The 16,512-nt window shown below is 36.7% G+C and overlaps 1 protein-coding gene across 4 annotated transcripts in view; it reads left to right on the top strand.

The window, feature by feature from the left end:
• The window catches only part of WRN (WRN RecQ like helicase), a 127,607-nt gene extending 111,668 nt beyond the window's left edge, over positions 1 to 15,939 (top strand). For all 4 annotated transcript variants that reach the window (XM_070364311.1, XM_014477622.2, XM_070364310.1 and 1 more), the window contains 6 exons: positions 84 to 196; positions 2,216 to 2,330; positions 3,249 to 3,380; positions 5,951 to 6,113; positions 9,712 to 9,926; positions 12,957 to 15,939. In XM_070364311.1, coding sequence (XP_070220412.1) covers positions 84 to 196; positions 2,216 to 2,330; positions 3,249 to 3,380; positions 5,951 to 6,113; positions 9,712 to 9,926; positions 12,957 to 13,076 — 858 coding nt within the window. In that variant the 3' untranslated portion in view covers positions 13,077 to 15,939. The remainder of the gene's footprint in view (positions 1 to 83; positions 197 to 2,215; positions 2,331 to 3,248; positions 3,381 to 5,950; positions 6,114 to 9,711; positions 9,927 to 12,956) is intronic.
• Positions 15,940 to 16,512: the final 573 nt, after the last annotated feature.

The following is a 16,512-nucleotide window of genomic DNA, read 5'->3' as shown; positions in this document are numbered from 1 at the left end:
TGTACTATCTGAAACTCCGAAATAAAGGACTGGATATTTCTAAGCACATTTAAACAGATGTTGTTTATTTGCTTTTTGTTCAGACTGCATTATATGGCGAATTGGTAGCAGCTAGACAGAAACACGCCAATATGATGGATGTTCCTCCGGCTATTCTGGCAACAAATAAGATATTGTTGGATATGGCCAAAATGAGGTAAACTATTTACATATTTTAACTTATTTTCTTCTAACATAATAGATTCGTAAAATATATCATTAAGTGATATCACGACTATAGCTCCAGCAGTCACATCTGAGAAGTGGTTCCCAAATCTCCTGTGTTGATGCCAGTGATCTCTTCACTGAGCTTTAGTCCTACATTTCTATGAAACCAGCTGTTTTCAGCAATCAGATCAAGGATATATTATAAAATCTTAACACATTACCCACCAACCCCCCATATGTATGTGCATTTCATGCAAATACCAGAACTCTACTTTCTGAATTCCTTAATTTTGTTATTCATACAATCATGTTCCTCATCACGCCTCTTTAATACCTCTGATATTACTTTTACTCTTCTAATATATAGCCCCGTCTTTTATTATATAGTTTTTAGACTTTTTTGTTTAATTGTTCCTTGTGTAATCCGTTTATGCTTTTCTTCATTTGTTTTTAGTGACAGCATGGTAGTTCAGACCATTACCCTTGAACTATTGTAAAAGCCTCTAATTAGTTTCTCTTTCATCAGTCTCTCTCTCTATCTCATCTGATATATGAATAACAAATTAATCTTTCTTTACCACGCTTTACTTTTAACTAGTTTCTCAGTCTTAAGTGAATGTGAAGTCGCTCAGTCGTGTCTGACTCTTTGTGACCCCATGGACTGTAGCCTGCCAGGCTCCTCCGTCCATGGGATTTTCTAGGCAGAATACTGGAGTGGGTTGCCATTTCCTTCTCCAGGGGGTCTTCCCGACCCAGGGATCGAACCCAGGTCTCCCGCATTGCAGGCAGACTCTTTACCATCTGAGCCACCAGTTCAATTCAGTTCAATTCAGTTCAGTCGCTCAGTCGTGTCCGACTCTTTGTGACCCCATGAATCACAGCACGCCAGGCCTCCCTGTCCATCACCAACTCCCGGAGTTCACTCAAACTCATGTCCATCGAGTCGGTGATGCCATCCAGCCATCTCATCCTCTATCGTCCCCTTCTCCTCCTGCCCCAATCCCTCCCAGCATCAGTCTTTTCCAATGAGTCAACTCTTCGCATGGGGTGGCCAAAGTACTGGAGTTTCAGCTTTAGCATCATTCCTTCCAAAGAACACCCAGGGCTGATCTCCTTTAGAATAGACTGGTTGGATCTCCTTGCAGTCCAAGGGACTCTCAAGAGTCTTCTCCAACGCCACAGTTCAAAAGCATCAATTATTCAGGGCTCAGCTTTCTTCACAGTCCAACTGTCACATCCATACACGACCACTGGAAAAACCATAGCCTTGACTAGATGGACCTTTGTTGGCAAAGTCATGTCTCTGCTTTTCAATATGCTATCTAGGTTGGTCATAACTTTCCTTCCAAGGAGTAAGCGTCTTTTAATTTCATGGCTGCAGTCACCATCGCAGTGATTTCGGAGCCCCAAAAAATAAAGTCTGACACTGTTTCCACTGTTTCCCCATCTATTTGCCATGAAGTGATGGGACCGGATGCCATGATCTTCGTCTTCTGAATGTTGAGCTTTAAGCCAACTTTTTCACTCTATTTCACTTTCATCAAGAGGCTTTTTAGTTCCTCTTCACTTTCTGTCGTAAGGGTGGTGTCATCTGCATATCTGAGGTTATTGATATTTCTCCCGGCAATCTTGATTCCAGCTTGTGCTTCCTCCAGCCCAGCGTTTCTCATGATGTACTCTGCATATAAGTTAAGTAAGCAGAGTGACAATACACAGCCTTGACGTACTCCTTTTCCTACTTGGAACCAGTCTGTTGTTCCATGTCCAGTTCTGACTGTTGCTTCCTGACCTGCATACAGGTTTCTCAGGAGGCAGGTCGAGGCCTTAGCCTTTGGTTGTCCTCTGAGACTCGAAACCTGATTACTTGTTTTATACATGGTTTTGGTTTCTGGAACAAACATTAACACATGCGTATTGAAGGCCAGTATGAAGCTAAATATCCATCAGCTTTGTTGCTGGAGTAGTAATGTTTCAGTGGTTTCTTGACTTTAATTTTTTAAAATGATAGACCTACTACAGTTGAAAATGTGAAAAGGATCGATGGTGTTTCTGAAGGCAAAGCTGTGATGTTGGCCCCTCTGTTGGAAGTCATCAGACGTTTCTGTCAAATAAATAGCGTTCAGGTAAAATACTGTGATTTACTGGAGCTCTGAGAGAATTAACTTTTTTTGACGATTTCAAAACATGCTTCAAAAGCATCATTTTCTCCCTTCATTTTAATTTCCATGCTGGACACTTAGAAAATGAATTTGGAGAGTTTCTTTATTAAATCAGTTATAAAAACATATTAGTTACCAGTTTTTAAAAATTAAATATAGTTGACTTACAGTATTATATTAGTTTCATATGTACAACATAGTGATTCAATAGTTTTATATATGATACTCCAAAGTTATAAAATACTGGCTATGTGCCCTGTGCTGTATGTTACCTCCTTGTAACTTATTTTATACCCAGAACTTTGTACCTCTTAATCCCCTTTCCCTATCATGCCCCTTCCCCCATCCCTCTCCCCACTGATAACCACTAGTTACATAATTAATATACTAAAATAGTTGTCAAGGCTGCTGGTATCTGTTTATTTTGTTGAGAGGTTTTAAAATTTGAATGAATACGTTATTTTAGATTAATAAATTATCTTACTTTCAAATGTAGATAGAAATTAAAACTTCATTTATTTATTCACTATTCACTTCCAGGGGATTAGGGGACTAATTTAGAAGCAGTGTGGTCAACATTATAGTTCATCTGTATTCTCTCCTTTTGGCTTAAGGAGAAGACTGGTAATTTTTAGTTCTGTAACCATGTTTGCTATTGCAAATACTTTATTCAAAATTTATTCACTGTAGCCTATTTTACTTTTAAAAATCAATATGTAAAAAAAAAAACGTTCTTTTTTGAGCTTCTCATAAAAAGAGAATTTGGGGCAGTTCCTTGAAGTTTATGTTATTTTTTTCCTTAATAGCTAATGATCATGTTTATATTCTATCATTATATTGATATTATTTTTGATTATTTGTGCTACATTTAAAATTGTGTAGACAGACCTCTTTTCAAGCACAGAACTACAGGAAGAAGAGAAGAAAAATTTGGTGCTGGAAAATAAAGCAAATTCACTTTCACCGTCTGTGGCCATTACATATTCTTTTTTCCAAGAAAAGAAAATGTCTTTGGTAAGTGTTACTTTCAAGTTAGAGGGAATTTTTAAATTTATCTAAATGTATTTTATCAGCTTTTCAGTATTAAATTGGGATAAATTTCTTATAATCCTACAGTGTTTCACATTGGTTCATTTTATAATTAATTTTAGAACAAGGTCATTTTCTTTTTCTAAGCCTACTTCTAGTAAAATCAGCAAGTATAGTTTGAGCATGATCATCTTACAGAGGTTGTATCAGAGGTACTGATTAACACATTTATAGCTTAGGGATGTTGAAGCAGCCATATTTTGAAGCTACTTTTTTAATGGGATTAATAGTTAAAAAACTATTATAGTATGTACTGATAATAGATAATCTCTAAGATACATTGTTAAGTAGAAAAAGGAAGGTGCCTAGTGGTGTGAAAAATGTACATAAATGTGTATATATATGGATTTGCATGCTTATATATTTATAAATGGGTTTCCCTGGTGGCTCAGATGGTAAAGAATCTGCCTGCAGTGCAGGAGACTGGGGTTCAGTCCCTGGATCAGGAAGATCCCCTGGAAAAGAAAATGGCAACCCACTCCAGTATTCTTTCCTGGGAAGTCCTATAGACAGAGGAGCCTGGTGGGCTACAGTCCATGGGGTTGCAAAGAGTTGGACATGACTGAGCAATTCTTTCACTTTCACACATATTCATGTATCCCTGTGTATGTATACAAAAGTGCATAGAATATCTCTGGAAGGATGTCCAAGAAGCTAAAAATAAGTTTTAAAAAAGCAACAAACTTGCTTTTCACTCTCTTCTCTAGTGTCATGGGTTTTTTTTTTTCTTAACTGTGTCTGCTTGATGCTCTTTGAAAGAAATCTGACTGCTGTGAAAAATGGCCATACTTCCTGTTTCTTCATCATTGTGGCACAAGTCCTTAAGGTTGTGGAGATTTTTTAAATACACAAAATGAAGAGGGTATCTTAGTGGCAGAAGGGCAGAATGAGGCTTCCCCCTGAGTTTCACTGATCTGCATTCCTATCCTCTCTAATGTTAAATTGATTTAGATCAGGCTGTATGGTCCAGGGCCTCTTTTTTCTGTTCTCTGTGTCTCATGCTCTAGGCTCCATTACACACTTTCTATTCTGTTTAAGATTCAATATAAATAAGAATAAACAGTCCCTAGCTTGTCTTAGTCATTAATAGATGTTCTACTTAGATAGCCAAACTCCTTAATTAAAAGTTTGAAAGCCATTACACAAAGAACCAAATAATTCCACTGTACTCTTTTTGAAACAAATTACATGATAAAGAGGAATTTTAAGTTCAGTCTCTTATTTAAACAGTAACATGTTAAAAATGCTTGTATATATATAATTGGACCAAATATGTATGGCAAAACTGTATGTAATTACTAAGAAAATATGGAATAGCCTCTAAATTTTTTGAATAAATTGTATTCTCATACTCAGCCAGGATATGAAGTTTCATATATTCCCTATTCATGGTTAAAAATATGAGGAGTGGTATATCTTCATTTGGGTCTTCTGCTATTATTTGGTTGTATATTATTGTGAAATATTGTGGTGTAATTATCTGTGCCTCCAGGGAGCCTGAGGGGGGGGGGTCTTGCTAGTTAAGCACAAAATTAAACATGCCTAAGGGCCAATTAATCAGGAGCTATAATACAATTAGTTTTAGGTAATATGATGCCTGGTATCAAATAACCCTGATATTAGGCAGACATGGAAGTAACTAAAAACCTTCCTTTGAGTGATGAAGAATATTGCTTTACGTGCCCTGTTTTGTGAAAATATCAGCATTCATACACATACACTCCAAATTTAGGCTTTCAAGGTGTGTTAAAAAAGAGTATCATGAAATAATTTAGAGCTGAGTGATTGAACTTCCTGAATGTTGAGAAGAATATTTTATCTAACAGACACCTTAACTGGATTTGGAGCTGCATTTGTTTAAAAGCTACATAAATATGTAGCAATGTCCTTAATTTAGCACAATTCATGTTAAGTTCAGTACTAGGCTAAAAGATGACAGCCCCTTGTAAATTGTGTGTGTTCTTATTTTATGAATAGAGCCACTTAAAGCACTTGTTAAAGTCTTTTTGAGAACCTTTTATAGAATACGTTTGGAACCTGATGTTACCACTAAGCATTTTAGCATTTGTCTTCCTGGAAGTTCATGTAACTGAAAGGCCATGTGTTATTTCAAGTGTGCAGTTTATTGAGTTACAGTTTGCTGTATTTTTAAAAGGTCGTGGCAGCTATGAGACTTACGTGGAATGACTGTTCTCTGTTACTAATGGGTTTTTAAGGTGAATAATTGCAGAAGGGTGAGGACTGATCTCAGCTAAAGCTGGGTGGTTTTGCTTCATTCAATATAGGAAGTATACAAAGCAGCCGCACCTGGGGAGTTCTAGCACGTGAGTCATTTTGAAGAATTAGTTAAAATGAGAAATGTAAATGAAGGTTCAGTCCACTGTTTTATTTCTCAGTGAACACTTACTACCTGAAGGTTTTGGACCTTGTGTTTCTATACAGCACGGTGGAAGCTTAAAAAAAACTCACTGATTGTTTTGCTGCCCTTGCTCTAGAAGGATACAGCTGAGAAGAGGACTCTGCCTCTCACAGCAGTTGGCATGCACTTATCCCAAGCGATGAAAGCTGGCTACCCAGTCGATACAGAGCGAGCAGGCCTGACTCCAGAGATTCAAAAGATTATTGCTGATGTTATCCGAAACCCTCCCATCAACTCAGGTGATAACCACGACCCTTGTCTACAGCCTTAATGACTTGAGTCATTGAACCCAGATGAAGTAAACAAGCAATCTGCTGATATTTTCCACTCTGATCACATTAACCCTTTATGCTACTATGAAAACTTCACTTTTCTAATGCTTTGTCTTGTTTTAGAAAAACAATCTTTCTTCCCATCATCACTCAAAGGAAAGTCTGAATCGGAGAAATTCTTGTTTTGTTTGTTTGTTTCAGCTTCTTATTACACCTTCCATACCCATCGCCAAAACAGAGCTCTTTCATCCTTCTCTGATTTCTAGTTCATCACTTGGAAAAAAACATCCTTCCCCAGAGCTTACTGACTCTTAGTTTCTTCCTACATCTTTCTGATTCCCTGTCATTGCTTTCACTGAACTAGCCTGTCTCGTCCAGGCAGTCACGTCAGGCACTGTGCAATTGAAGGGATGGACTTGGGCCCCTTGTGGAAGGGTTTTCTCCTGTCATTATGCTGTGGAACCTCAACTGTGGTCAAGCCCCTTTGCCTTACAGAAAATGTTAAAATCTGCCTATTTTAAAATTATGATCCCTTTTTTACAGAAGTAAAGACGAGGTACATTAGAAGGGTTTTCCTACTCGAAATGTACAAACGTAAACTAGATGTATCATAATAATCCGGTAAATCTGATGAATTTTTTTGGACTGTTAGGACAGAGCAGAGGACATAGCAAAAGCCTCATCTCCAGAGCTGCAGTGCAAATAGTTAATTAAGCTTTTTACTACGTCAAACTCTTTCCCACTCAGGAATAAGTATATAGTTCTCCCCCCAAGGTTAGAAATAAGGTGAAAAAGATCACAATTAATACTATACTTAATTGATAAGTACAAAGGTATTTAAGTTACTTTCAAAGGCAGCCTTCATTCTAGGCCTGAACAAGACTTGACTGAAGAAGACCTCCATCTCTTCTGCTGATCAACCTAAGAGGCCAGGAGAGGGACAAACACAGGTTTGAGCAGGGAAACCTGCTCAAGGTTAGTTCCAGGGAACCTAAGTTTCCCTCTTTACTATATACCGTGTTAAAGTTGTTCTGCCAACTTTTATTTAAAGCAAAGACATATGCAATTTCTAATCCTGGTCGATGAGACCTTCAGGTATTTAAGGGCCTGTTGATAAATTATGTCAAGATCTTATTGGAGGGAGGAGACACCTTAACAGCTAATTCTGCTCCTGTGTCACAGCTTTCTGGTTATGTTTGGTGTCCCATTTAGGGCAGTCTCTATAGGGACCTATGTGCTAGGCTTGCTAATCTATGTAATAGTTGTGAGTTCATAACTGGAAATTAATGAATTGGCATTGTGTGAACTTGGTTCACCTGGCTCTGTCGAGGTTATTACTGGTTTGTAAATTTGAAAACCTGAGGGCCAGATCCTGTTCTGTAATAAAATACCCAAGGTCACTTAGCTGTGAGTGTCTTGTGAGGAAGCTAGCCATCTCTGCCGGTCACTCTCTAGTCTTTCTCACTACAGCTGCCATTTTACTGGAAGTTAAGGCAGAGAAAGGACAACAGTAATTACTGGTGGGGTTAGAATCATGATTGTATAAAATCTTTCTTTCTTCAGTGCAGAAGGAAATAGTATTTCAAAGAAAGTCAAATGCCTTCTTGCTCAGATGCCTGTTTGATATTAACACCCCAGAATTACTTTTTTCCTTATATATGTATTGTCTCTTAGGATTTAGAGAAAGATGTGTCTCTGATAAGCTATTTGATTGTATACAATGTCATCTGAAAGAGCTTGTGCAGTTTTCCCCCCCTTTTCCTATTTTCTTTACTACTACATATTGAGTATAGCAAATTTTCATTCAGAGTTAAATATTAAAATGAAATTAATATTTCAGTTGAATTAATAAAGATATTAGCATAAATTGAAATTCCAAAGAACAATGAAATTTAAATTATACTTATTAAACACTTATTTCATCTTTCTGTCCAAACATTATATATACATTATACAGATAATGTGAAAATATATATTATTGTAGTTTACTTCCAAAGCCAAAATTGAGAACATTAAGATTCGTGAGCTCTAACTAAACTTTATTTCTTTCAATTGTACATTTATAGTCTGTAATATATAATTTATTGATGTGAAATTTTATTTTTGAATTCTTATTTTTCCATAATAAAATACTGTTTATTATCTCACTGGAGGAAACATTGTTGAGTTATAAACTATAATAAGAAATGAAGATATCCATGTCACACTAATGATTCAAATAGGTTATTTCATTCTTTTACTTAGCTGTAGCCATATCACCAGAGAAGGCAATGGCACCCCACTCCAGTACTCTTGCCTGGAAAATCCCATGGGCAGAGGAGCCTGGTAGGCTGCAGTCCATGGGGTCGCTAGGAGTCAGACACGACTGAGTGACTTCACTTTCACTTTTCACTTTCACGCATTGGAGAAGGAAATGGCAACCCATTCCAGTGTTCTTGCCTGGAGAATCCCAGGGCCGGGGGAGCCTGGTGGGCTGCCTTCTATGGGGTCGCACAGAGTTGGACATGACTGAAGTGACTTAGCAGCAGCAGCCATATCACATAATTTGGTGTTTTAATGAACCAGTTTGTTGGCATTTAAATTCTGCCCAATCTTGAATTGATAATTTTCTATATTTTATTATGGCATGATCTTATACTTAAACATAGAGTATTCGAGAACAGAGAAATTATGTCTTATTATTTTCATGCTTATTTGCTAAATAGATTTTGTCCCTGTAACTTAATATTTTAAGGAATTCTGCACTTTTTTATTCTTTTAGTTTTTTTTCATGTTTACCTAATTTTAAGCTGCTTCTCTTATGGAGTTGAGATAGTAACTATGCCTGCTAATAAATGAAGCAATGTATTTAATGATGTACCTGGATAATATTTTGAAGAATTTTGTTCTTTCATTCTTAATGTGCATGTCCCTGGAAAATTAAGGGTGGCTTCCAAGGGACATGCCACAAAAATAAGGGTAATTTGATCTCTTTAACCGCTGAAGGAGTGCAGGCAGTGCTCATTGTTTCACTTGATTTTTCGGGAGATATTTTCAGCCCTTAATTGTGTGGAAAGTTAGGGCAAATAAGATCTTAAAATAAAATCTATCTTTCTCAGAAAACATATTCAATTAATAGACATTTTAAATAGTTGATATGTTTTGTTATGCTTCAGTATCCATTGAAAGAATCCTTTTTATTAGCATCTTATTTACAAGTATGATTAGCTTCTATTTTAAGAATAAATTATTTTCAAAAAAATTAGCTTATAATTGATATTTGGAATTTGAAGCATAATTCCTTTAGAAACAATTCTATGGATGGTGGTTTTGATTCTCAGTTTGAAACAGAAGTTCTGCAGAGTGGATGAGCTGACCTGCTCGGAGGCAGGAGTGCAGGAGTGAAGGGGGTGTGTGCTTACTCCATTTCCGATCTGTGAGGGGGTAGGCATTTGCAGGAGGAACATCTTCTCTGACCACCTTCCTCCTTCCTCTCTACAAAATATTTCATTATTTCCAGCTTATAGGTTTTTCTGTGATGCTCTATGTAATTTACTTTTAAATCTTTTAAAAAATTCTTTTACAGATACAAATAAAATTAACCTAATTAGAATATATGTTCCTGAAAACATTGACACGTATCTTATCCACATGACAATCAAGATCCTGGAAAAAGATGGTGACCACAGAATGCGATGCCACTCTTCATGTGATCCCAACAAAAAGCGATGTTTCCCCGACCCTGAAGAGAGCTCTTCAAATTCTAAGAGAACCAAGGAAGAAGTAGGCACTAAGACCAAGGTGTTAATTATATGTAGAATTTTCATAGACTGTCAGTGTTCAATTTCCATATCCTAATACCACAATGTTGTATTTTTTGATGTGTTACAAATTCTGATAGAAGGTTACTTAAAAAAAAAAAAATCTCTGAGCTGTATTTCCTTTGGTTTTGTAAATCTGATCTGAGAAAAGAGATTTTTTTTTTAATGACAAGAAAAGAAGAATATAATCCCATCTATTCTAGCTTATTGTGTGGGAATGTCAGCTTAAATTTTACATCTACCTTATATTGACTGTATAACCTGGAAATGCCCTTTCTTTCAGGGACTTCCCTAAAATTTTGGGGTCCAGTGGTTAAGACTCTGTTCTTCCAATGCAGGGGGCACAGAGTCAGTCCTTGTTCAGAGAACTAAGATCCCACATGCCTTGTAGCATGGTCAAAAAACCAAAACCAAAACCCAACTTCTATTATAAATACCTCTTTAGATGTTGGAATTTGTCTACCTCCTGTTACTCTTCATTCTCTGTTCCTGTTACACTGAGTCTCTCAGGTACAAGGGTAGTTGTTTCTCATGGCCCTGGGCACAGCCCAGTGCACTTTTGCATGATCAGAGAACGACCATGAGTTTAGTAGTATTTTACATGGTATATTTTATTAAAATCACATGCTTTGAAAATTATTGTTCTATGATTTATCTGAGATAAATTGTAGTTAGAGAATAACTCTTCTTTGACACTGTGACTCTACCAAATGATTGCAAAGACTTGAAAATTTGACATTTAATTTCTTCTGGGCCTAAAGTTCAGTGATAAAAGTTTGTGAAAATCATAATTAACTCAAAAATTACTTTAGTTCACGGATGATAAATTCAGCATAGCGGTAGGTGGTTGCTACTATTTATATTAGAGAATTAGGAACTTTATTTCAGTTGTAATCTTTATAAGATTTCCAACAGTTAAACTCTTTTTCTCTCAATAGCTTAAAAATAAGAGGGGCTGGTTTTTTAAAACTGTCCTTCAGTTAGATGTGTATATATTCATGTCCTAGATAACCTAATGAAATTTGCTTACCTGGAATTCTTTACATTATTTTGGCAATTGATTAGCTATAAGAAGGGCATTAAAGAAGATATATGTTGGGCAGTGGTACTGAAATTTGGCTGCTATTCCCAGCCTTTTATTTCTGAAATCTGTATACAAAGTGCCTAAGACCTTATTTTTTTCCCAGCTGTATCCGTCAATACAGGAAAAAGTGTAACTTGTTATTTTTCCTGAATACTGAAGCACATTTATAGTGAAATATTGTTTAAATCTCACATTAACATTTTTGCTTCCATCCTATTGAAATAATACCATATTCTGACAACAGAGTGGAGGTATTGTTTTTAATCGGGACATAACTGCTTTGCAGTGTTGTGTTACTTTCTGCTGTACAACATGAACCAACCATGTGTGTGTATGTAGAATGGGGGTATTGTGGAGAGGGTGGGTAAGTGGATGGAAATCATACTAAGCTTACTGGATTTAGCCTTTTCTTTTTCCCCATTTAGGGGAACAAGAATATTGAGGCTGGGAAGTAGATTATGAGATGAGTGAGCCAGCCAGATTGTTTTTCTTCCATCCACCTTCCAGTATAGAAAGCTACTCTGAGCGCTGTAAAGTCTGTTGGAGGCCAAGTTTCAAGATCCTTCCTGTGTTAACATTTGTCTTCTCTACCGCCCTGGGTTGTATTCCTTAGTCTCTTTCATTTTATGATTATGAGGCTTCTAATAAAAGCTAATGTCAAAACAAATTCTCTTTATTAGCTGATGCATCATTAGGTTTACATCTGTTGTGACTGCTGTTTACTGGAGGAAGATTATGTCTTGATAATGGTAGTTCTGATTAATATACCAAGGCACACAGTAGAGTCTTCAAATATGTTTTTTTTCTTTCAGATAAGTTTTTTTCAAATAAGATTCTTAAAATAAGTTTTTTAAAAATTGATGGCAAGTTTTCTTAAATTGAAGCTTTTAAATTTTGTTTATTTCAGGTTGTTTAAAAAATTTTTGCCTTTTAGTATTTTTGTCCCATTGCTTTTTATTTCTTCTTAAGGGAGAAGAAATTTCTGTTCTCTATATGTTGGATCTGCTTGTGCAGATCATATAGTAGGCAACCACTGCCTTTGTGTTTAATTTTTTCCCCTAAAAGCTAGAGACTTTTAACTTAAAATTCTGAGGCTTCATTTGGTGCATAGGACCCTCTAGAATTAGACAAAATATTGTGCATGTGTACATTTGTCTTTTTTCCCTAAAGACAGTTTCAGCAGATCCTCAAAAGAGTCTACAAAACAAAGATCATTTTTCCCCCATTTACTGAGCAAATATTTTTTGAGTACCTGTGATGTCTCAGCAGTTCTGCAAGGCCCTGATGATGCCTGAACTACTCCGAATTTGTCCACCAGTGTAGATGTACACATTGTATGCTTTTTTAATTGCTAATATAACTGTGTGTGTGTGTGTGTGTGTACACATGCTCAAGCATATGCCTTCCTCCGAACATTAAATTCACCATTTTGGCATACCCAAAGTTAATATGGATCTGAAATAATATCCAGTTCTTTCCTTCCCAAATGAGAGTCTTTTTTAGACACTTGAGTATCTAAAAACATGTAAGAGGGTGGCAGGTAATTGCCTAAACAAATGATATAGTGATTTTGTCTCTCATGTGTTTACTTTTGAATCAGAAATAAACTCTGTAGATATCATTATTTTGTTTTATTGAAAAGGGAATGATGATGGGTGTATATTTAGTAACAATGCAGGTGATGTAAGAGATGTGGGTTCGATCCCTGGGTTGGGAAGATCCCCTGGAGGAGGGCATGGCATCCCACTCCAGTATTCTTGTATGGGAAATCCCATGAACAGAGGATCTTGGCGGGCTACAGTCCATGGGATCCGAGTCGGACATGACTGAAATGACTTAGCACAGCACGTGTTACTTGCCAGCAGTACAAATATATATATACATATATATAATGTATATACTTTTTTTGTTGTTTCTTTCCTATAGACTTCGTCTGAAATGTCCAAGAGAAAATTACCTTGGTGGTTTGCCAAAGGAAATGACACCTTACCTGATACCAGCAAGAAATCAGTGGCCAAAACCAAAAACAAGGGTCTTTTTAGTTAGACTGGCAGCTGTCAGAGGAATTGTATGTCCTGCTGTATTATAAGAGGGAAGCTGTATTTCATTTCTGAAAAGAGTAGGGAGTGTTTGTTTAAAAATTATTCTAATTTTGAAGTAAAACTCATCTATTTATTGAATAGCTGGCATTTGAAAACAGTCTTGGGCAAGCCACGTAAAGTTGAGTCTTCTGAGGGTCTGAGTGAGTGCCTCCTAGGACAGAATCTTAAGTTACCTTCCTATGAGGTTGCTTTAAGAAATCATGTCATTGCCTGTTTTCTAATCTCTTCACTTATTTCCATAGTATGTTTGGAATATGTAATGTGCAATGATTTAATATATGTAACAGATTAGGAGTTGTATAGTGATTATGTGTGTGATATGAAATATTCTTGTATTACCGAAATTCTGTCTTATACATGAAGAATGTGTAATTATTTTACAAATTGTTTTTTTATTTTTAGAAGAAACTCTTGTACGCATTTTAAAATGGTGCTAGTGGGCCAGACCAGTGAAAATGAAACGTTTAGGGTTCTGTGTAAATAGAGAAAAGAATAGACCAAATGCACTTTGTATTTTACATATGATTTCTATTATTTTTCAAATAATAATAAAAACTCTTTCCTACTGAAAATTATAAAGATATATATTTTCTTAAACTATCATTTATTTAATTATCATTATGAACAAAGCTAGTGGAGGTGATGGAATTCCAATTGAGCTATTTCAGATCCTAAAAGATGATGCTGTGAAAGTGCTGCACTCAATACACCAGCAAATTTGGAAAACTCAACAGTGGTCACCAGACGGGAAAAGGTCGGTTTTCATTCCAATCCCAAAGATGGGCAATGCCAAAGAATGTTCAAACTACCACATAATTGTACTCATCTTACATGCTAGCAAAGTAATGCTCAAAATTCTCCAAGCGAGGCTTCAACAGTACGTGAACTGTGAACTTCCAGATGTTCAAGCTGGATTTAGAAAACGTGGAGAAACCAGAGATCAAATTGCCAACATCCACTGGATCATAGAAAAAGCAAGAGAATTCCAGAAAAACATCTACTGCTTTATTGATTATGCCAAAGCCTTTGACTGTGTGGATCACAACAAAGTGTGATCACTGTGATCAGTTTTCAACAAAGTGGACAATTCTTAAAGAGATGGGAATACCAGACCACCTGACCTGCCTCCTGAGAAATGTGTATGCAGGTCAGGAAGCAGCAGAGATATTACTTTGCTATCAAAGGTCCATCTAGTCAAAGCTATGGTTTTTACAGTAGTCATGTATGGATGTGAGAGTTGGACTATAAAGAAAGTTGAGTGCTGAAGAATTGATGCTTTTGAACTGTGGTGTTAGAGAAGACTCTTGAGAGTCCCTTGGACTGCAAGGAGATCCAACCAGTCCATCCTAAAGGAAATCGGTCCTGAATATTCATTGGAAGGACTGATGCTGAAGCTGAAACTCCAATACTTTGGCCACCTGATGCGAAGAACTGACTCACTGGAAAAGACCCTGATGCTGGGAAAGATTGAAGGTGGGAGGAGAAGGGGACGACAGAGGATGAGATGGTTGGATGGCATCACCGACTCAATGGACATGAGTTTGAGTAAGCTCTGGGAGTTGGTGATGGACAGGGAAGCCTGGCGTGCTACAGTCCATGGGGTCGCAAATGGTGGGACATGACTGAGTGACTGAACTGAACTGAATTACTTTGAGTACCTTTAACTTTTGATGATGTTGGAATTTGATTCTAATATCTCTTTATTTAGCACATGTAACTGAAATATCCAAAACCCTGCCACTGATTTGGGTAAATCACAGTTGATATAACTTTAAGCAGTTCAACATGTAGCATTTACTTGACTTCTTTGTAAATAAAAATAGCTGTTGTTAATAAAGAAGAAATACACGTTTATTGTAGAAAAATGAAAAAAATCCAGAAAAGTGAAAAAAAAAAAAACCTGAAGTTCCCATGGTAGGTAATTTATTAACCCTTTTCATATATCTGGCCAAGCCATTTTATATTCACTTCTTTTCTTCATTACATGAATAATACATGAATGAATATTCTTTGTGAAACATTCAAGCTACACTTAAAACATAAAAGTCCCCCATATTCCCTTTTCCCTGCATCCCAGTACAAGCCCTTTTCCAGGTAACCCCTGTTGAATATGTGACGTACAGTTCTCCATAACCATTTCTTCTGCATTATGTGCTTCTGCGTGTGTAGCTACACATACATTCTTGTTTTTTTACTTTTATTCTTATATTGAAGTACAGTTGGTTTAAAATTTATATTTGTTTTAGGTGTATAGAATAGTGATGCAATAGTTTTATAGATTATATTCCATTTACAGTTATTGTAAAATGTTGGCTATATTCCCTGTGCTGTACAATATGTTCTTGCAGCTCATTTATTTTATATTTAGTAGTTTGTACCTCTTAATTCCCTAGTCCTATCTCACCCCTCCCCATCACCTTACAATTTTCTGCAACAAAGATTATTTTACTTAGTTTATTGTGAAGATCTTTGCATGTCAGTATATGTATCAGTCTGTTTTTTTTTTTTTTTACAGCTATATACTATGTTATTTGGTGAATATACTATAATTTATATAATCACTACCTGTTAGTGACTTTGTTATTTTTTTCTATTTCATATTATTTCAAGAAGTATAATTATTATCAAACACAAACATGTTCTTTATTATATTTCACTTGGGTGTATTATGAACGTGTTTTTCCATGTCATTAAATAATCTTCCACAGAATCTTTTTTGGGGCCTTCTACAGTGTGGTGCAGAGAAGGCAGTGGCACCCCACTCCAGTACTCTTGCCTGGAAAATCCCATGGATGGAGGAGCCTGGTGGGCTGTCGCCCGTGGGGTCGCTAAGAGTCGGACACGACTGAGCGACTTCACTTTCACTTTTCACTTTCATGCATTGGAGAAGGAAATGGCAACCCACTCCAGTGTTCTTGCCTGGAGAATCCCAGGGACGGGGGAGCCTGATGGGCTGCCGTCTCTTGGGTCGCACAGAGTTGAACATGACTGAAGCGACTTAGCAGCAGCAGCACAGTGTGGTGATTCTCAAAGTGTGGTCTGCAGACTGTGAGGAGTCCCTGAGACCCTTTTGCGGATCTGCAGAAGGGAAACTATTTTTATAATACCAAGAGGTTATTCACCTTTTGTAGTGTGTTGATATTTGCATTGAAGGTGCATAGCCATGGCCTTCTCCCCAAATCACTGGTACTTTACCGCAAATCAAGGCAATGGCAGCAAATTACTGATCTGATTAATTCTCATTTCTGGAACACATTTTTCCAATATTCTGTGTGATAAAAAGGCAAATTCACATCCAGCACCTGTCCTGTATACCAAGGTATGATTGATTGATTTCAGTATGATTGAAGGTATACCAAGGTATGATGGTTGATTTCCAG

The sequence above is a fragment of the Bos mutus genome, chromosome 27, assembly GCF_027580195.1.
Source record: "Bos mutus isolate GX-2022 chromosome 27, NWIPB_WYAK_1.1, whole genome shotgun sequence".
Taxonomy (NCBI): domain Eukaryota; kingdom Metazoa; phylum Chordata; class Mammalia; order Artiodactyla; family Bovidae; genus Bos; species Bos mutus.
The sequence above is the reverse complement of the archived record's forward strand: the minus strand, read 5'-3'. Positions and strand labels throughout refer to the sequence as shown.